The sequence below is a fragment of the Cottoperca gobio genome, chromosome 16, assembly GCF_900634415.1.
Source record: "Cottoperca gobio chromosome 16, fCotGob3.1, whole genome shotgun sequence".
NCBI classification, from domain to species: Eukaryota; Metazoa; Chordata; class Actinopteri; order Perciformes; family Bovichtidae; genus Cottoperca; species Cottoperca gobio.
This window is the reverse complement of record NC_041370.1, coordinates 9,455,654-9,478,224: the sequence shown is the minus strand read 5'-3', so window position 1 is coordinate 9,478,224 and position 22,571 is coordinate 9,455,654. Positions and strand designations below refer to the sequence as shown.

Below are 22,571 nucleotides of genomic sequence, written 5' to 3'. Positions count from 1 at the left end.
AAATAATACAGTTAAATACAATTTTTTTTTTAGCTGATTGCTTTACATTTCTCAAGACTATCTTAAAATAATACTCAAATGCCCAAATGTGTAGTTTGGAGTTGTTGGTCGTTGTAATTGTTCATCCTGTCCATACTGGCTGTAACAGGCTCACTTGTTAATGCGATTTCAATGTATGAGCTGGAGGGATAAAATCCACAATCATGGTCTTCTGCTCAGCTGAAACTAATACGGTCTTTAACAGTCAGAGTTTGACAAAAACAAGTTGGGATTTTTTCATTTTGCAATCTCTTTAGCACAACATTCCCACTTAGTGTTGCTGCCCTCAACAAGGAAACTAAAAGGGAGAGTTGTACTAAAAAAATCAAATGTTTTTAAATCATTATGATCAAGGATACAAACACATGTCCAGGTCTGCTTTAAGGTCTTTTCCCCAGGACAAAACTCAGCAAGAAGTCTAATTTATCATTTTGTCACTTTAATGAAGTATAAAGATGCTAGAAACCAAAAGTACTGTACAAGAAAAACGAGACAGACTTCTATAAAAATGGGATTATTCGTCTAATTCAAGGTTATAAATAAAGGTTAAATATTGCTTTACTTTCATGCACACAAATACAGCAGAGTTCAACTATATTACAGTCTATTTACATGTAATTATTTTATCCCAAGTGTATACCAACAGTTTCCTTCAATAGTTTGTCTACCGACGTAAAGAGTGAAAGCTCAACATCTGCACTTTCAATTGTTTTTCTCATCTTGTCTCTACATGATGTATAAACATAATTATGCAACTATAATTAGAAGATTCTCAGTGTATTCACCAAAGTATAAACATTTTCTAAATGGTTATTTTTGCCAATAAATCAACCGGATTCTAAATGAACTGTATCGCTATATTCTGTAAGTTGATATATTATAGAAGTACAGTTTTTTATCATGTCATCTATTCTATAAAAGATAGGGCCTAGCCTTCTTGTTCTAGAAGCTCATTTAAGTGCTAAGTTCATATTGTTAAGGTCACTCAGAGGTTTCGCCCATTAAATCAATGCTGTTCTGTCAGTAACACAAAACAGATTCAGGTCCTCTAATTGACACCACTGGGCTGTTACATCGCTGAGCCCTCAAGGTCCTCAGGGCATGATGATGATGAATACGCAACCGGATGAGTGCGTGAGTTCAGCAGTCCAGCTGGAAATGTGTGTGAACAGTACAGTAGAGTGTGTTTGTTTGTGTGTGTGTGTGTGTGTGTGTGTGTGTGTGTGTGTGTGTGTAAGGTCGGTAGGTGTCCAGATTGCACACAGCTTCAAAGTGCAGTGCCTGACAGACAGATGGATGATGGACAGGGTGCGGACAGTGGTCTGTGTGTGTTTGAAATTGGTCTTTGTGTGTGTGTGTGTGTGTGTGTGTGTGTGCACGCGTGTGTGTGTGTTGCGTGAAGTGGAACGGGCAGCAGGGCTTCAGAGTGGCACATGGCCAACTGATTGAAGTGATAAAAGTAGAGGAAGAGAGGAGAGGAAGAGAGGGACGAGAAGCGCCCTGGTGATGAACGACCAGGGAGAGGCAGCAGACGTAATGAAGTGTGTTAGACTGGAATGTTTCAGCTTTTTACTCTCTTTGATACATTCACCACTTTGATATGTTTGTTGTATATCTGCTCTGTTGCATCACAGATGTCCCATTATTGCCACTAAGAGCCAAAATGATGGAAAGCTAAACTCACCGCGGATGGATTTCTTTTTTTTATGTCATTGCACAGTTCAGCCATGTGAGGGCACACTCACACTTATGATGTGTTGCATGTACTGGCTCATTCCCTATGCTGTCTCTCAGCTCTCTCAAATGGTGGAGGGATACTTATACCAGGGTGAAAGGCAGAAGACAGTGAGCCTGGGGAGAGCTGGATCTACATTCAAACTCTGCAGTTTCAGCAGTGAAGGTTCGACATAACTATGAACTCGGCCATGAATATAATTTTATTCCAAGCTCTATGATGCTTGTTAACCTGTGTGTTGCATGTGAAGGCAGGGCCCTGTACATACAAGATGAGTCCAGAATTAAACAGAAATATGATATTTCACAAGGGAAAGGTTAACAGCTTGCAAGCCTCTTTGCTCAGCAGACACAGTGCAGGATTAACACTATGGATGCTGTGTGAGTGTGTGTAAGGGAGAACGTGTGAGGCAGGGAGAGAGAGAGAGAGAGAGAGAGAGAGAGAGAGAGAGAGAGAGAGAGAGAGAGAGAGAGAGAAGGAGGGTAACAGGTGTTAATCAGAGAGGGGAGACGAGACTGTAGACGAGAGGGTGTGGCTGTATAGGCGAACCAGAGGAATAAGCAATTACATCACCTTTTCCTCAATAATGTGCCATGCTGTCAGTGCAGTCAGTGTTTATATATATATGTGTGTGTGTGTGTGTGTGTGTGTGTGTGTGTGTGTGTGTGTGTGTGTGTGTGTGTGTGTGTGTGTGAGTGAGAAATGCATTTACAGGGCATGAGAGGAAAATCTGTCAAAGGTGAGATTCTATAATGACGAACAAAAAGCAGACGTGCTGTGTAAATGGCACCTGAAAGAGCCGTCCGTCTATAACCATGTATTAATTTTGTGTTCCATTAGTTTAGCCCATGCGTTTCTATTCCTGTTACATGTTCTCCGATTAGTGGATCTCCACATCTTTCTTTCCACATCAGATAAAATGGCAGCAATCTCTCCCCCCCCCCCGCCCCCCTCTGTTTCCCTGCATCGGCACCAGGTCTCTTCCTGTCCCCTTAGTAAAGACTTCCCCCACTGTTGGGCCCTCCCTTCCTCTCCAACGTTTGCTGTCTCCTCACCCTCACCCTCTCTACCTCCCCTCTCGGTCTCCCCCTCTCTACGACCTGCTGAACCAGCACACACCGGCCTGTCTGTCAAATCGTCAGAACAGGTGCTCCAGCTACGACCTCACTTCCCCCACTTTTCCCCCTCTGCAGCCCTAAGGCACATGCACATGCACACTCACACACACACATACACACACATGTAGAGAGCGTGCACACACTGGCAAACACTCTCCTACATGTTCACCTAAGTTGCTTTGGAAGCTTGAGGTTAAACTCGGGTGATTTTGCTCGGCAGCAGCGCTGATACATACTGTAAAGTATATGCTGACACTGACTTACTGACCTGTGACTCTCAGTGGTGTCACACACTCACACACACAGCACACACACAGGTATACTTACACGCAAACAGTGCTAAATCACTTTATGAGGGTGACCCAAAGGTTTCTTGACAGGAGCATATGAGCCTGTAGAGCTGCTGCAGTACATGATTTGATGTGAGTCCAAAACACTCCCGGGCTTTTCTCACTGCCTTGTAATAAACCGTCTCTTTATCCTGCCTTCACTTTTCTATCCATCACATTATGTGGCAAATCTGCTTCTAACATTAAGGAACTGCACTAACTTCACCAGTGAGTCTAATTTTTGTCGAAGTCATGTACAAACAAACAAACAAACAAACAAACAAACAAACAAACAAACATAAAAGTGCTTATTGTCTTTGAATATGCTCTTAAATCAATCAGTCAGCAGATGTCAGTGGGGAGTGAATGGCTGCTATACAGGAGGGGAGGGGGGGAGACGAGGCCATGGAGGGGGAGGGGGAAAGTTTGACAGTCGCTCACAGTTGGCACCAAGGATCCAGGATGCTTTGGGGCGGATGGGAAGAGGGGGCAGAGAGAGTGTGGCAGAGGTAGAGAGGGTGAGTTTCTATCGCAGGGGGACGAAGGAACCACTGATCCTTTTTTTCTCTTTGCACTTCACCTTTAGGGGAAAGAAAAGAAGTGTGGAAAAGGGGCGAAAAGAAAAGAAAAGGATATGAAAAGAACATGAAAGAAAGAAATCGTCATTAAATGCACTACGAAGTTCTCTCTTTCTCTCTCTTCCTCCATCTCGCACCTCTCTCAATTTAATCTTAAATCCACTCCAATTTCCCCCGAGGGACTCAATTCTCTCTTTTCCTGTAAGTATTCTCTTTCATTCTCTTGCTTTTATTCTCTCAGTGTTTTCAGTGCCTTCTTGTGGCTCAATGCCCTACTGTGAAGAAATGCCTGCGCCAAACAAGAAATCTAAATCAATTGCTGGTTATTTGATTGCATTAATGAGTGAGTGGCCTTCTTTTTGGACTCATATTGTAAATAAGTGAGGTGTGTGTGTGTGTGTTTATGGGATTGGGAATAGGAAGAGCACTGTGGTGATTTAGTATGCATAACCTCAGCTATTCCACAGTGTGTGTGTTTGTGTTTGTGTGTGTGTGTGTGTGTGTGTGTGTGTGTGTGTGTGTGTGTGTGTGTGTGTGTGTGTGTGTGTGTGTGTGTGTGTGTGTGTGTGTTTGTCCATTCCCCTCAAACAGGCTTCCTTTGGGTGTTCTGTGGCTGGCCAGCTCAAATCAATATTGTTAATAGGTTGTGTGTGTGCACTAATGCAGCTTATGTAGATTCCCAGCTCTCTCTATTTGAGAGGCAGCTCCACTTCTTTCAGTGCATGACACATTTGCGGTCCTGCTGTCACAGTGTAAGTGTGTTGTGCGATGGTGTAGGTGTTTGTCCGTCACAATCGGCCCTGACGTCTGAGTATCTGCTGGGGCTTCTGTCTCCGTCACTCTCCTCTTCCTCGCTCTGTCTCTGTAAAAGCCTCCTTGTCTGTTTAATTCTCTGTATCGTTAGTTCTGTCTCTGTGGGTGGGCCTCTGTGACTCTCTGTGTGATTATGACAGGCTGTCTATAGGGAGGCCTGCTGTTGCCAGAGCAGCTCACCGCAGTGTTCAGTCTGCCTGTAGGTCTGAGAGGCTTTGCGTCTCTATTTCCCCCTCCATCTTTCTCCGCTGTGCTTTGTGTGCCTCTATCAATATCGGTTTGTGTCTATCAGTGGATTAACAAGCATCTGTCTCTCTCACTCCCCCTGCTTCCTCTGCTTCCCTGCACCAGTGAGAGACAGAAGGAGAGGGGTCCATTCCTCCTGGTAGAGCGACACCAGGAATTTCCTCTCTCTCCCTCTACTCCCCCCTCCCTCCCCTCCACCATGACACTATTGGCCTCCGAGAGGTCGCTTTTCATCCGGAACAAGTTCCGCTCAGGTGAGGATCCTACAGTCCCAACTCGCGCCAATTAAAGGAGAGAAAGATTTATTTTCCCAACAACAATTGCTTTACATATTGGATATGATTGGCAACATTCATATCAATATGTACAGGTGAAGTGTTTGGGTCAGGCATGTCATCAATAGAGTATTGGTATTGATAGTGGTGAATGTATTAAGTGCTTGATACACACTGACTGACAGCTGAGCCTGAGGCTAAAGATCTTTACATGCTACTGTGTGACACTTTAACCACGACATACGTTGGTTTGTTGATACACATGGATGGTCAATGGGCCTTTACCAGGAAAGTCCTATTTATTAAAATCTTCTAAATCTCTCTTAATATACAGATTTCATTTCTAAATAACAACAATCAAAAATAAAGTTTGTAAAAAAAGATCCTGGGTCTAAGATGATGATATCATATCACAGATTCTCAGGATCTTGAGGGAAGAAATAATCAAACAATAGCTGAAATTTATTCAAAATGATATTACTGAGTTTTACTAATGCAATGTATTACTCCACTGATTACAACTTTCAGGAGACAACCGGCATTCTGTGACAAACAGCATTAAATAACTGCATAATTCAAGTTTCCCTACAAGTTGTAACGGCTGCTGTTGTGTTCCCAGGCAGCTGTCGTTAACGGCTGGTAAAATAGAGAGGCGGGGAAATGACATAGACGCAGTCCCCTAGGTGTACAAACACCTGCTGGAAAATGTGATTCCTCAGGGCAGCTGCTCTGTTTGACATCATGTATGTACATAGCAGAGTCTCTGCTCGACTATAAAGACTGCCGCTACATCAAACTGATGTTAATCCTTTGAGGAAAAACTTTGGCTTTTGTCAGCCATTGTAGGATACGTTACAGATTGATTGAGTTGATATTGATTGTTTAATTGTATCTGTTCTTCACTACCATTGACATGAATTGTTTCCAATGCAAAATGTTCATGTCACAAAAGTAAGCCTATGGTAAATGTTTAGGGTCAATGTTTAGAACATGTGATAATCCTTATGCTAAAAAATGGCTCCCAACCTTAAAACAAAATCTAGTTCACAAGATTGTTTAATTGGGATGATTTTTAGGAAGAGGTCCTGTTAATAAATAATTTAATGAGGACTGACCCCCAGTCTGGGATCCACCATGTTCTGCAATGTATGTTAAGTAATGTGATTGAATAGAGTTCAAGACTTGTATTACGCCTCCAGTTAAAATACGTAAAAATGGGACCCCACGAGTTCACAAGGTAGAGTGGCCGGGGTTCGAATCCGACCTGCGGCCCTAAGCCGTGTTATAGTATTATCGAGGTAAAGGAAAAACAATGTAGTTACACACACATACGCACACTGAAGATAAAGAGAAACTCCAGAGTGATAAACCCTGCTTCCCTAACTTGTTAAGACAACAGAGCACAGCGTGTTAATCTGCTTTAATACAGATTTTTAAAACGTTAAACTGTTGTTTTGAGTTGTCAGAGAGGCAGGAAGACACAAATGAGGATGACGTGAGGAGGAGGGGATGTATGAGAGGCTTGTAGAGAGAGCGGGACAGCTGAAGGGGGGATGGGACCAACAAAAATAGACATACTGAGAGATAAATAGTCACTGCCATCAGACCCCCCCCCCCCAGTCCCCCTCCCCTCGCCAGGTCTCTCAAAACTCACCGACATGTAGCCCTACCCAGCTTCACATGTTTGTAAGTGTACTGAATGCTAATGTGTGTAGATGTGTGCAGGCACGCAAGAAGATATATAATCTATAAGATCTGCAAAGTCGTTGGGTTGATATAAGTTACAAGGCCGTATCATTTAACGGCGATCGTTTGCATTGCTCAACTCTTACCTTTCTACATCGGATCATTTGTCCTTCAAATCAAACTAACTTGGTGTACCATCAGTGTAACTCGTAACATTTCATCTTTATTTTAAACCTTTTTAACACAGCAGCTCAATCTCTGTTCTTGTCTTTCAGTCCTGCAGTTGAGGATTCAGAACCGAAGACAAAGTGAAATCAATGCAGATTCTGGTTAGTCTGTGTGTATCATTTACATTGTGATGGATTGGTCACTTTACTATATTGACACACTTTTACTCTCCTTTGATTTGATTTTTGGAGTCTAAATCTTTGTGTTTAATTATATGCTATAAATAATCTGTCATGTTCTTAATGTTAATGTTGAAAGGTTCACTCCCCTTTGTGTCATGTCTAGTTTACTTCCTGTCTTTGTGTTTTCCCTCCTTCTGTGATTGTTTGCCCTGATTTGATCCTCCTGTGTCCAATCACCCTGCCCTTGTGTCTTTGCCTGCCTCCTCCAGCTGTGTCCCGTTCTTGTGATTAGTGTCTGTGTGTATATACCTGTCTGTCTCAATTGATCCTTGTCACTTCGTTGACTATGTTACCTGATGTGTTTGGTCTTGTGGCTCCTACGTTCCCCCCTCGTGCCATCGTTTCCATCCTGGTTTGTTCTTTCAGTTTTACTTTTTACCTTTTTGTATTTTTAGGCTTTGTTTAATAAAGCTCTCTTCTCGTTAACACTCTCGTCCTGTGTACTGCGTTTGGGTTCTCCCCTTTACACCACCCCGTGACATTATCGGATTGTGCTTGAGCCTAGAAGTTCATGCTGCCAAGTTATACTGCATATTTAGTTGGGTAGTTTCAGCATTAACCAAACAATGTTAATAACAGGGATACAATTAGAATAACATTGAATTCAGGATAAATGAAAATGTTCAATATGAATCCGTGGAAACATTGAGGATGCTTACCAAAAATATACAAGATAGTCATTTTTGAAATACAGATAGCATGCAAGGATTTTTCCAATGGATACAAGTATAAATGTATAATAATAATAATAATAATAATAATAATAATAATAATAATAATGAGCTTTATTTGTATAGCACCTTTCATACAAGAATTGCAACCCAAAGTGCTTCACAGCAAAAACATAACAATTAGTACAAGCACAGAATAAGAGCATTTACAGTACAATAATCACAGTGTTGATGTAAATGAGTCTGAAGTACCATTATAGAAATAGCAGAATTAAAATAGCAGAATTAAAATAGAAGAAATAAAATAGCAGAATTAAAATAGTATAAAACAGCAGAATTAAACATTGGAGTATTGTGCCTAGTTTCCCTATCTGTGCCGTACATAACGACCCTCCTGTCGGAAAACCACATTAATCACACCATTCTTGTAAATGTTTTAAACTAATCCGAGCCATATTTTGAAAGCATGAGATCAACAATGGGCCCTGTGGCCCTTCAACTGGTTTACTCCCTGAGTATATGCAGTAATATCAATACGCTCTAAATATCATGCACTATCTGAAGATAATGGTGTAAATAAATTGTGCTATAAGGATCAAATACACATTAATTCATCCAGATCTGTACAGAAAATGCAATACAGACTATTTTAGTATAGACGTACATAAACAATCTCAGGGGTTTTGTAGACGGGCTGTGTACCTTGCGCCAGTTCCTCCAATGTGTGAGGCTGAAGCAGGTTTCACACCAAGCACTGCACATTCTGGTGCCTGCCAGCACAAAAGAGCACCTCGAATGCTCCATGCTGTAACTTGGAGGGATAAGTGAAGGCTGAAAAAACCTGACATTCGCCTCTACTATGCTAGAATCCTCTAAAAATACCAACCATCTGTTGCTTCGCCATTTCATCATATAACCACATCTTGTCTGTTTGTATAGGGTTGAAATCTACTTGCCCCGCTAAAAAGGCAGAGAAAGACCAGAGTGAAGCTCTGGTGAGTAGCATCCAGTTTCTCTACAATATCCAACAGCATGACATTTCCACACTTTTAGATCAAATACTGATTTTGATTCAGTAAGAACAAAGTTGCCATGTAAAGACATTTTCCCCACCACATGTGTTTTTATTCATTTCTATTCATTTGTATAGTTGACGTTATTTAATACAACAGAATGAGGCCACAGTTGAACCCGTCTTACTTGCATATAGCTGTAAGCTCATAAAAAATGTATTAACATGAATTGTAAGAAATGATAAAGTGCACCAGTATGTCTGTGTTTCCCCCACTACTGAATGGGCTAATGGTCTTCTTAAAGGAACTCATTTGCACTGGTTTCAGTGGTGAATCTTTGTCGCACAGGATCCAAGTGTTCCTTCAAAGGCCTTGCAAATGTTCTGGGGGTAACACTGGTGTTCATTTTATTAGGCTACATTGGCATTGAAGTACAGTCTTATTTAACTTACCCCTGAATGAACTGCAATGTAATCTGTGGGCCCTGGCTGTTGGTTTGACCTGCTGTTTCCTGTTGCAGCGTCTAACTGATGGTGCCGCTCAGAAGTTGCCCCCTAGTGGTCTGAAAACTGAAACTGCACAAGGTGATGCCCTGCATACAGTAATGTTTCTATCCTCCTTTACCCTGTGTGCTCCCAACAAAGTGCATAGTGACATATTTCCCCCTCACTCTCTTCCTTTATGTCTGTATTTTATCATATCTGCTCCCTGTTGTACAGTGTGAGGAAATGAAGTGTGTAAATCTGGCTCCTTGTTTAATCAGCTGTCAGCTAAATAGCTATGTGACCTTGTTGTACACTGTAACTCTGCATTTTAAGCAGCCTGCAAACATATCAATGATTGACAGCGCATGATAAACTCACCACCCATCCAGGGATCAGTCATTGTTTACTGACATCTTTCTCTTTCCTTCTCTTCTCTACATCCTCTAACCTTCTGTTTAATATGAAAAGACTATTATGATAATATCAGGCTTTTCAAACTATCTGATTTTCTTTTCTGCCCTTTTAAAAATGTTGTGTGAATGTGTTTGTGTGAGTGTTCATATCCAAGGGAATACATCTCCCTATGGACAGGAGTGTTTGCTATTTTTTGATGCCTCTGCTAGTTTGAATTTGGATTGACTGCCTGTGGCAACACTGTTGTGCCATGCTCACACCACATATGTTCTGAAATCCTGTTGCTTCTCTCTCTCTCTCTCTCTCTCTCCAATTTCCTCTCTTTCTGCTGATCTCCCATCTGTCTCCCCATCTCTCCACTTATCTGCACCATTTCTCCGTCCACCCCGCAGAGAGGACTGTGTGTGGGGCCCAGAGGCAGAAGAAGGCTCGCCAGACGCAGGACCTCACTGAGAGGATCCAATGTCCGCCAGGGCCTGTGAATCAACAGCACGAACACACACTGCCCCTGGAGAACCGTGAGTCAACACACATCCACATGCACCGGCACACACAGAAGAAAGTTTTTTTCTCCCCTACCCAATCTCCTCTCCTCCTCTTTTGACCTTACCTCCTTTCACTTTTCATTTCCTCAGGCCCTGCCTCTTTCCCGCTGTCCGCTGATGTCTTCGAAGATGACATTTCATCCTGCCCCTCCTCCTCGCCTACTGAGCAACATGGCGTTCATCAATCACCAGCCTTTTCTTCATTGCCACGGCTCTCAGGTGACCAATTACTGAGTGACTTCTCAGCTGTGGGCCCGCCCCTTAACCGCAGCCCTGGTCATGCTCAGGTGAGGAAACGACACGAGATTAAGATTTAACAAGGAAGACTGAGAAATTCATTTCTACCAATAAGATCTGATAAAAACATTAAAGTGAATATTAACAGACTCATGGGTTTTTAAATAGTCTCATATGTCAACTCTGATATTCTGCCCTCAGTCAGGTTTGGCGTTGCTCCCGGCAACCGAGGGCATCAGACAACCTATGAGTGTAACACTTTGTGAATCAAACTCCATGGCAACAACTGGGAGATCAAGTGGGATGTATCTGGCCTCTCAGACCACACCCCTGCTGCCAAAGGTAAAGTGGGGTTAGTGCATGCTAATGCTGTCTCATAAAGACCCCATTACTGTGACTTTCATTTTGAGTCTCATTTCAATTTCATAAGGTGCGTTTTAATGATTGGAATACTTTCATCACAAATTATAACGTCAAAGCAAGCAAACATTTTTGGTAATATGACATTTTCACCTATAAAAAAAACTACATTGTGTATGTTCTTATACGTGCTTGCTATGGTGACATGTAGTCGCAGGAGGCATCCAGCATAAAAGATGAAAGTATTGTTGAGGTCTTCATCCTAACAGGATGGTCACTCGTCTGTTTTGTCAAACACAATGCGCTGCTGTATGCTGCTCTGCATTCATTACTGTCAATTTGCACTTCTGGAGAGCTCAGTATTTGCCCTGTAGGTTAACGCATTCACACACAAGCAGCATGGCTGCATGTCAGAACCAGCACATGCTGTCATCTGGAGATTTGTGAGGCATTTGTACATGTCATGTAAGAGTTTAACCTTGACATGGGGAAAACGCCGTCAGACAACGTGAAACGCCTTGACATTTTCTCTGAGATATATTATAATCGCTACTCTTCAAATTATAGAAGCACAGTATGGTTACAGCTGAATTGTGGGTAATGTGTGTCTTTGCAGACAGCTCAGCCTCCCAGCCCCACCTGCTCCGCCTCCCTGCCCCCCTCCCTCAACTTCAACCATCTTCCCCGTCCACGGAAAATGCGGGACACCAAACCCAAAATGAGGAAACTCAAATATCACCAGTACATTCCTCCAGACCAGAGAGGATGGTCTGGGACTGGAGGTAGCAACATAATGCTTTACTTTCCTGCATTTATTGAAAAGTTATTTTAATTTGTCCAATCAAGGCTTGTTCTTGTGGCAGTTTATGACTTTAGCTTAAACAATTGTTTATTTCCAGGAGGAGCCAAACAGAAAAGCCCTACTCCTTCCCAGTCTTTAGACCCAGCCTACTCCCATCTCCTGAAACAACAGCAGGTCTTCCTCCAGCTGCAAATCCTCCAGAACCAGCAGCAACAACAACAAAAACAACAGCAGCAACAGCTACAACCACAACAGCTCACTGTTGTGCCAAGGTATGCAAACACATTGATGTTGATACAGTGTCAGGAAATCCAAATGTAGCAAACTCTGCTTTTTGGATATTTGGGTGAGGTAATGCTTCTGTCATTCCTCCAGTGATCTCAATAATCTTGTGAAGTCCTCTGGAGCGATGCCCCTAAATCCCCAACCTGTTCTCCGCCACAACAAACCACACCCCTACAGACGCAACCCCTGCCTCCAAGCCTGAGCCTCTCCCTGCAAATCTCGTTGATCTGACTGTAAGAAAAGCATGAAAGCACTGAAATAATGGTGATATTTACAATGAATGGTGAAGACAAACTCTTAAGTGTCCTTTGCCCCTCCACCTCCACCTTCTCCTTATCTCTAGGTGTCAGAGTTGCGGCAGCAGCTGCGTAAGCGCGGCCTCCCCGTCTCCGGCACCAAGCCGGCTCTGTTGCAGCGTCTCCGCCCGTTCCAGATTCCCCACTCTTGCCCCACCCCTGCTCCCCTCTGCCAGCTGGGTACCAGCATGGAACCCCTTACCCCTTGCCCTACGCTGCCACCCAGCCAGAGCCCCGGCTCAAGCTCCAGCTCTGGACGAGACTCCCCCTGCAGCAGCCCGAACCAGCAGATGTACATCCCGGACAGAGGAGTTCCTAGTGGGATTCTCAGTGACGCTCAAACTGAAATTCTGAACAACGCGTCGAATGGTTTCTCGAATGCTGCGTCAGTCAGTTTGGCGGGTGAACAGTGTCTTTCCAACGCTGTCTTCCTGGCTCCTGCCAGCACCGCCTCAGGAACTCCGAGTCCCAGTCTACCCATGTCGTCCTCCTCGCCCCTGCAGTGTGGGACTCCCTGGAGAACTGAGAACGAGCAGCAGCAGCAACAGCAGCAGGAGCTGAGTGTGGAGCTGGAGATGAGGGAGAGGTTACGGAGCAGGCCCAGGGACCGCTTCACTAACACCGGCAATGAGGTGAGCAAAGACAGGCTTGGATCTTTGGTCTATCCATGATGAGATGGGAAATAACAGGATGACTGCTTTCCCAGAATCATTCATGTTGTTGTTTATTATCTCGAACAGTCTTGTGGAGGATCCCTTCATCCGTTCCTGCAACAGGATCCTGGATGCTCCAGAGGGAAGCCAGAAACAGACGAACAGACCGAAGTATTGTTTACACAGGTAAACACAAATCAATACACACACACATCTTGGATAATCGCTTTTCAAGGGCACGCTACATAACCTTCAATCTGGAAAACTGGTCAAACATGTGAGCATATTTCCATCACCCAGCTGTCAACTAATTTACCCCTGCTTTCTAATCAGGTGTTTTGCTGCCAACCGTGTGATGTGATTGGCCAGGATTTTGAGCTGCCAGTGCAGATTACAGCGAGTCCAGTTCAGACCTTGCCCGGTGTTCGCAGCTTGGAGGAAGAACTACAGGAGGCTATCCAGAAAGCACAGGTTAGAGTATGTAGATGAGCAGGAGGAGATCACCAAGACTTCCTTTTGCACAGTGGGATTTAAGTGTTTTCTTTTGGCCACAGATGGACCCTCGGCAGTCCATAGATGACATTCTGGATGAGCCCCTGACTTGTGTTGGTAAGTATCCCGCAATTAATAAAGAATACAACTTAAACTCATATTTCTTTCAGTGTCTAATTCTTTGTATTACCTCTCTTCCAGGCTCCGTGAATGTCTGCGATCATAAATCCCCTGCCCACTCGGTCACCGGCCCTTCGCCGCCTCCTCCTCAAGCTGATCAGTCCCAGGCCTCCCAGCAGCACAAGGATGACAGCTTCCTGCCCTCACCTCTTTGCTCCTCTCTCTTGCTGGAGCTCCCTCCATCTCCTGCTGTAATAAACCCCAGCCAGGTGATCCCAGCTCCTCCCCCACCTACCATTTGCACTTCCCCTCTGCCGTCCACTGGGAAGTCACGGAAACGACGGGCACCGACATCGTTTGACGCTGCTGACTGGCTTGAAACACTGACGTCTGGCCTACGCCCTCTTACTCCCCCGACAGCGCCTTTTGTTGAGTCAGACTTCAGTCTGGATTCAGATCTGAATGTCAGTCGAGTGTTGGATCTAATGATAGAGCAGTGGTGAGGATTTGTGTGCGCATATCTGTTTTGAATGTATCGTAGGTCATGAATGGGACAAACATGCATCCCACTGAGGGCACAACATTGTGAATAGCCACCATCATTGAAAGGCTGTCAGAGTCAATGGCTCCACGCAATGTCGAGAGCTGGATTCATTGCAGCAAACAGATTAAACATGGCTTTGATGGGGGAAAGAGAGCACAAACACACGCACACACGTAGACACTGCAGAGCGCTGTTTAAAAGCACTTGCGCTCAGCCAGAAATGGCAAACAAGCAACACATCTGTGGATTGACACACTCCACAGCACAATGTTTGCAGTGCAAAACAAAAGAAAACCTGGTGGCATATTAATTTAAACATGCTTCCTAGCTGCGCTGGGAGAATGTTGTTTCTGACTTATCTCCAAAACCTGTCGTCGGATTGGGTCGAGTGTGGCCCCTGGTGTTGACTCAGTCATTGAGTCCTAGCCATTCATAAAGCCCATTTAGAGTGTGTAAAAGCCAGACAGAGCACACAGCTTGTGTGTGGCTCCAGACCTTAACCCCGGTGCCAGACACACAGTCGGCATGCAGAGGGAGCAAGCTGGCAGAAGCTGCAAACAAGCAGTGTGTGTGTGTGCTCGTGTGTACGTGCAGGTGTGTACGAAAGCTTGTGTGTTGAGTATGTGTGTGTTCAATATGTCTGACTGTGTGTGACTGAGCACACAAGGCTGCTTCTGTTTTTGTACGTGTCAACACCCAACTGCTTCCATGTACATTTCAATGCCAAATGCACTTATAGTTATCTGTTTGCTTACAATTAAGTGTGCCTGTTTGAGTGTGTGGTATGATTGAACTGTGAGAGGATACATGTGGAAGAAGAAAAAAAAGCTGTGGCTTTCTGTGTCCGTATTTCAGACCAGACATTTCATTGTAGATTCATTGCCAGTGGGCAGTAACTGCAGTGTAGTTATCCAGTGTAATCATCAGGACGGCTACATTACCTTGTTCTAGTCACCGTTCTCAAGGAGCGCAATCAGGCAACCACCCCAAAAATAGTGCCCATACAAATGCTCCAATCAGATTTTCCTCATCGCTTTATAAAAACAGGTGGTCATTTTGTTCCCTGATTAACCCCCAACCGTGTCTGGCCCGCTGCACAGTGCTTACCCTGCCACTAGAAAAGCTCGATTTAGCACAATTTATAACCCAACAGCACGGCCACACCTGTTCACTTACTGTAAATTATTAAATATTAATTCCACACGTGTATTATTTGACATTGTTAAATCTTTGCTGTACTTTTCATTATACAAAACGACCATTTATATTAAGAGAAAATGCACTGTAGAATTAAATAATATGTTTGGAGAGTAATGTAACTTGACCAGAGGTGAGCTCGTCAGTCGAAGCTGATGCAGTAAATGCTGCACATTTTCTTAATGTTGACAGAAATCTTGCTTTTATATTCTGCATGATTTACTGGTCATGCAGAAATGGGCACATTATTTGTTTGCATAATACACTTTCAGTGAGTTATGATGTCCATTTTCAACTCCACTTAACATAATGACATTGAAAAAAGAATCTGATGGAAGTTAACTGCCATTAACCTCTGCCGTACCAGATAAATGTAATTTAGATACAAGATCTCATCTACCGGTACATGAACTTGTATTCTGCCCTTAATTGGCTGCGTGTCCCATCAATCATTTAGAAGGGCTCTGATTGGCTCATTCAGATATAGAACATTTGTATAATTTTATAACTAACTAGACATCCTTCTGAAATACCACTTTATTTCTCTCCTCAGTCTCCAAAGTATTGTTAAAATAAAAGTTAAGTGCTGCGTGCAATATAATTTGTGTAAAGGGCACATAAACTGGCAGATCTGAGGTCATCATGTCATGTTTTTTGTATGCAAATGTTTCAGTGTTGCTGCCGGTCAGTTCCTTGTTCTGATGATCAACCGGTGTCTTACTAAGCAAGACAGCCTCGGTAAATTATCAGAAGAAGATATCTGTGCATCGGCAAACCTTCAACACACAGTTTTATGTTGAAGCAATTATTGTACAGCTTTCACTACAGCGACTATGAACAATGCGGTTGAATGTGGAGGGATGGCTATGATAATCATGGTGATCAATAAACATTGCCTGCTGCATGATTTAAAAAAAATAAAAATAATGATGAAAAGAAATTGATTGGCAGGAGAGTAAGATGCTACCTCCTGTGACTTCCAATGCTTTAGGGCCCACACCAGTGTTTTCCTTGTTTCTTATTTAATTTCCGAAAACTGGTGCAGAGTTTCCTGGAACACCCCTGAGATGGTTCCACAGGTTTGACTAAAAGCCGAGGTTAAATGCTTCTGTTTGAAACTGTCCTGATTTGAAGCTGGTTAGGACAGACGTCAAATGGAAACACTTTCAGGTAACCGAGACTCTGTTGGCCACTTCTGCTGCTATAAATGCCTCATTGTGAAAAGGTGGGAGCTAATTAAATGTGTTTGCTTTTATTTATTATGTAACTTATTCATGCAAAAGATATCAACTACTGTCCAAAAATGTATCTAAAAGCATTAAGAAAATTAAAGTCTTAATAGATTTTCTATTTGGTTCCTCTTTCTTTTTTGTTTATTGCTGTAATAGGACCCGTTGACGGGATTAACAAGTGGATTGTTTCATGAAGAAAAAAAACTCATATAACTGATATATTTTACAGGAAAGTTTCCCTAATGATGTCTTATCAAATATTGATAATAAATTAAATATTAATTTGCACCAATATGCTGCTTAAACATCCATGAAGCAGCACTAACATCCATATGGCTTGATGGTTAATCTTCATAATGACACAGTATTGTAATGTGGAGAAATAAAACTATGGATAATCTATGAACTCAGTGATCACCATCAGGCAAAGGACATCAAATGAAATACCTCATGTAAAGACTTACGTCACACCAACAATAAACATATTACTATTATACAGTATATTATTACATATGCTCATATCCTGTCCAATTTTATTACATTGAAGGACATTTACCATAACGGGTGTCCCAGGATAGGAAAAGGTGGCTCAACTGAGTTTAGGTGTGTTGATCCTCCACTTAATTAAATATAATTATGTAAATGATTTGTTCATTTTTTAACAGGGGTCGGGCTATTGATTCTAACTTACAAAATCCTCAGTCACATAAAGGATCAATCGGGCAGACTAGACAGACATATTCAAGTAAACAACCCCTGCACTCTCTCTTCTATAGAAGAGGGGGATGCATTTTGAGGGATGGCACAGCCCTCATCCTCCCTGAAATCGCCCACTAGAGGCCACATTTGAACCCTTTACTTGTAGCTTGTGGCGGCAAGGGGGCGCTCGAGCTCCCACAAAACACCCTGTTGACATTTCCTCTAATTAAAAAAACAATAATTTTTAATCAGACGTTTGCTTAAAAGTGAAGCCAACAAGATGAATTAATATTAATATATAAATAATTGTCTCTTGATTGGTTGTTTAAGTGGCAGTGGCTCAGTCAGTAGGGGCTTGGACTGTGAGCCGTAGGGTTGTTGTCACCGAACAGACCTAAAAAATGGAGTGTGACTGCTACTTGGAGAGGTCCCAGTTCACCTCCTGCCCTGCCAGACATCCCCCTTCCCCCCCTCACTCCCATTGCTCCCCAGGCGCTGTTCTATGAGCTTCCCACTGCTCCTAGTACTAGACTCCTGGTACTAGGATGGGTGCTGTGTGCTCTGCATGTGTGACCATTAAAAAGAGGGTTTCATCCCTCCACATCTTAAAGCTCGCGCGTCAGAGAGGGACGTTAGCTTGCTGCACGTTAATCGGGAGTTAACACATACGTTTCTGCGCTGTGACTGTGTGGCATGTTACGGAGCGATTTGTTGCTCTGTTAAAAAGAAGCTAACCGATGCAGAAAATATGTCACAACATTATGGATTAAATGACCATAAACTGTGCTGAATTCACCTGGCGAGGCGCCATATTGAAAGAAGTAAACAGAATGGGATTGAACACCCTGCGTGATGTCCCTGTGTTATTAAGGCCATATCACCATGCTTTCCCCGACTTATTCAAGCTGCTGCGTATCTCTTTGACACTGCATGTCAGATCAGCTGCATACAGAGGGAGTTTTTCCTGCCTACAGATTCCTGCCAGCTCATGTCCAGTATGTTTTATTTGTGACCATTGGTAATAATAATAAGCCACGTCGGCGGTTTATGCAGTTTGACCCGGTCTCGTCAGTGGTGCCACTCCATTGGTAGTGATGGTTGTGTAGTGGTGGTTGGGCTATGTGCTGGATAACGTTACAACGGCTGTCATAACACATACAATTGTATTAATGGTGTCAGCTTAAGGTATCGTTTTGTGTTTTATAACTAGATTGAATTTGAGTGGCTTCTGTTTTAAAGGGATTTCTGTAACGGTGCATGCATAGTGTTGTGTTGTGGTCACAGTGAGGCATAAATACAGTCTTCAGCATGCATATAACGCTGGTGTGATCAAATGGACCTCAGAAGAAAAACAGCAGACCCTCATTTTATGGTTGTAAAAGATGCATTATAATAACAACACACTTGTCATTCTTTAATACGATAACCACATGTGATGGAAATCCATCCAATAGTTGTTGAGCCGTTTAACTCAAACCATAGAAATCAACCTTACAGTACTTGACTTCACTCTAACTATGTTTTATTGGTATTCACCAATACACCAAAGAAAATTCCTTGTGTGGGAAAACTTAACTTAATAAACCGGATTCTGTTTCTCATGGTGGAGCTGGAGGAAAAGTCAGCGGATACCAAAGTCAGTGGGCTTCATCCTCTGGGCACCGTCAACATCTGTAGAACATTTCATGACAATCCATCGGACAGTTATAAACAGATATTTCGGTTTGACTGCACTGATACGTCATCCATAGAGCCATGGCTAAAAAAGAGTTAATACGTCATTCGGTAAATGATGTAGCTGCTTTCTTACTTGTTTAGTTGCTGCTGTATTTTATAATCCATGTATTTTATTATTTCTCAATATATTCCTTAACTGCCTGTACTGTAAACTGCATCTCCTAATGAATGGAGAAACTTGGCTAAATGGATCCACATGCATCTGATGGATGAGTCAGGATGTTTTTCCTCTCTGATGTCTTGCCAAGCAACTCACTCTGCAATGCAAGAAGACGCCTTAAGGAAGTCTCCTTTTTTTTCTTTTCTTCTCATGAGGCTTCATAGTCTTCTTCAGTGGTTAAGACACTGTTGTTGCAAATGAGATACCCTCTATAAAAGCAGGCGGGTTGGTTGATTAATTGATTGATTGATCACAGACCAAGATGTGTTGTGATCCCCTGGCTATTCCAATCAAAGACAGGAATATAAAGATACAACAGAAACATCTTTAGACAGCTCAGAGAGATCTAAACCAGCCTGTCTGTTGGTTCTACAGCGAGTTAAAGCTGCGTATGTTGACAAGTTTAACCCTGCCATACCTGTCTAGAGACCAGGCACAAAGGAGAAATAAGATGAGACAATCTATTCTCTTTGACTCATCCACCCAGGGGTGAGAGTGTGTTTTCACAGGGGTAATACTCCAAAGCTGTGACCAGGTTGTAATGAGGGATTCTCTGTAATGGCCCCTCTAGCCGTTCCACATCACTTCCTCTCCTTTTGCAATAACCGCTTCCTCCGCGATTTCATGGGAATTAAAGGGAGAAAGGTATGTTTCATATGTAAAGCAGGTAGCTCTTGCTGAGACGTGAGATGGTTTGTGTGGATCCCCTCCCTCCCTCCATCGCTCCCTGTCTCTTCCTGGCTCTCTCTTGGGTCGGGGGTTGGGGCGGGAGGCTGGTGGTGGCGGGGGGCTGGTTGAGGTAAGCTTTGATCACTGGCAGAAGGTCGCCATGGTTCGATTTCTGTGGCGCTCCTCTGAGAGGTGTGCTCCGCAATTATAAACCATGTGAGAGAAGGCAGAGGGATGTTAATTTCTCAGCAGCTACTGTAGCCAGTGTGTCAGTTAGCCAACAGCGAACATGAATCACGTTTACAGTATGAGGCAGAAAAAGGCATTTGGCACCACAGCAACCAGTACATGGGATATAACATCCATTTAATAATCTCTTTACTATGTGAGCTGTGTGCTTATAAGAGACTCAATGAAGGACTCCAAGAGCGTGAGGCCCTGAACTTCTGCTGGCTGCCCGTCCACAGCCTCATACATACTGTAAATATACCATAAAGTACTTACTTAACCTGCAATAATGGATTTCTTTGGCCACTTGAAGGCAAGCTGTGATCACAACGTACGGTGTGCTGCAGGAATTAGTCTGAAAACCCAAAAACGAGTTAGCATTTTTGCACTTGAAGTCATTGGGTTTTTGGTTAGATGCCTGAAGCAGTGTATGCAGTTAACACAAGCTTGAGAGAATTTAACAACTTTTTCGACAACATAACATTTTGAATTTTGCAGGTTTTACGTGTCTTTAAAAGAAGGTGGTTGCTAACAAGTCATGCGACCGTGGCGTAGTTCGTTCATAGCCCTTAAGCTTCAGAAATGGTGTTGATTTGTTGTGTATTATTATTATTGTTGATTATCTTACTGAACAAAAAGTATCATAAACGTTTGTTCGCCACATAACTCATTTTCTGCAACAATCCAAAATCTAAATTTAACTTTAAAACACTATTTCTTTCAATAATTAAAACAGAAAAAAACAAAAGAAACAAAGCTCAACAGGTTTTAGATGCATCCTCATCTCAGCAGCCGGTGTAGAAAAGACATTTGTAAATACAGTGTTGCACTTTTTATATTGACCCTCAGACTGCTTCTTCAAGTCTATAGAAAGAAAATAAAAACATCTTAATGTATCATGTCCTCTTGAGGCACAAAACATGGGGATTCAGTGAAACCGCACTAGAAATCTCGTTTTCTGCTGCAGAAACCGGTGAATTATCGCTGCTGCTCTGCCTCAAGGAGGAAATATTTGAAAAATTCAAATGTTCTCTCCTGTTGCTCTCTCTCCCATTAGAAGTTGAAGTGATTTGTATAATTTGTATTTTATAAAAGAGAAATAATTGAGAGAAGATGGGGGTTGATTCAAGATGAAAAACTGCTTCTGTAAAGAGACTGTTGTTGAGGAAGGATTAATTATTCTTCTGATGTTCAGAATAACTAATTTCCTTGTAGTTCTCTGTTCAACTGTATCTAACTGCTTCATTTACACCTCCTCATGAAATCGTTATCGCACCGTGCACACGACCAATATGGAACTTGCCCTTCGGCATTGCTTATCATGAAACTACGGCTGTGGGAATTTTACGTCCTCACTGCAGTCTGACTCCTACTGCACAAAGCCATGTTTCTCTGCTAAAATCTTGCTAAGGGGACATCGAAAGACTATTTTCAAAAGACATGGCAGGGTGCAGTTTTATCATGTGAAGGAAGGATGCCCGGAAACTGTTTAAAGTAGCCTGCGTCTATGTCTGTAACTAGAGGCTTCTGCAGCTTTCCAGCGCTACCACACATCAAACTGCAGGGCTGGTTAAGCTGAGCAGAGCTGCTTCTTGTCTTTGTTTAAAACTGTGTGAGATGGGGAAGGCTAATTGGACTAATTAGCACCAAAACAAGGCTCGACTGAACAGTCTTTCTGTATCACAGATGTTTGCCTCTTTTTAGTTGAAAAAAGGATGCAGGGAGAAAAGATACTCATTTTCAAGGCTATCCCAATGTGGCATCATTAGGCTCCGTGGAGTCACAAAACAGGCGGGTAGACATGTTTCTGATGTGCTGGTGCTTTCGCTGACCTTTGCCACAATTGCAGGAGCCTCAACAACTCCAACCAGGCTTCTTGACAGTCAGTTGAAGCACCTTACCCTGTGGGTTTAAAGCTTAACCAACTTTACACTTTTCTTGTCTGAACACTGTTTTTTTTCTGCGTTAGTGTTACCTTAAAAAATGTTTGAAGTTTCCAACTGTAATCCCAAGACCCAAAGACTTCATGCAGACTTCATGAAGACTTCATGAAGACTACAGCGCTCTGCCTCAATATTGACACATAAAGTGAAGTTCGAGCAAATGCAGCATGTAATGCTTTGAATTCTGTGAACAGTATTGTATTTCTATATACAGTGTGTATGTGGAGGGTACTATCTACTCTCTGCGATACATAAAATCATTGAGTGTTTTGCTGAACTATGTTCAGGATTTGCTGAGGAACATGAGGAAGATTTTGTGCCTCGTTTTCTTCATTTACTGCTACAGTGCTTCATTTTATCAGCCTAAAATGACTTCACTGTGCAGTGTACACATTGCCTTGTACCAACAAAAGAAAAGTAACCCAGAGGGTTTTTGCTAAGTATCCCTATCTTGAAAATCTTACTAGCATGCTGTAGGCTTAGCGTGGGATAAATATAGACAGTATTTTCCATTATAGTGGTTTATTATAATATAAAAGACTGAGAAGCTTTCATGGATC

The 22,571-nt window shown here is 42.7% G+C and overlaps 1 protein-coding gene across 1 annotated transcript; it reads left to right on the top strand.

The window, feature by feature from the left end:
• Window positions 1-3,701: 3,701 nt before the first annotated feature.
• Window positions 3,702-16,733, top strand: LOC115021019 (myocardin). Its single transcript, XM_029451132.1, has 16 exons — window positions 3,702-4,000; window positions 4,964-5,112; window positions 7,095-7,148; window positions 8,840-8,895; window positions 9,434-9,497; window positions 10,205-10,330; window positions 10,448-10,644; window positions 10,796-10,936; window positions 11,571-11,736; window positions 11,854-12,028; window positions 12,132-12,237; window positions 12,385-12,969; window positions 13,078-13,176; window positions 13,324-13,461; window positions 13,545-13,599; window positions 13,684-16,733. The coding sequence occupies exons 2-16, from the start codon at window positions 5,058-5,060 to the stop codon at window positions 14,103-14,105; spliced, it is 2,439 nt and encodes an 812-aa protein (XP_029306992.1). The 5' UTR covers window positions 3,702-4,000; window positions 4,964-5,057; the 3' UTR covers window positions 14,106-16,733.
• Window positions 16,734-22,571: the final 5,838 nt, after the last annotated feature.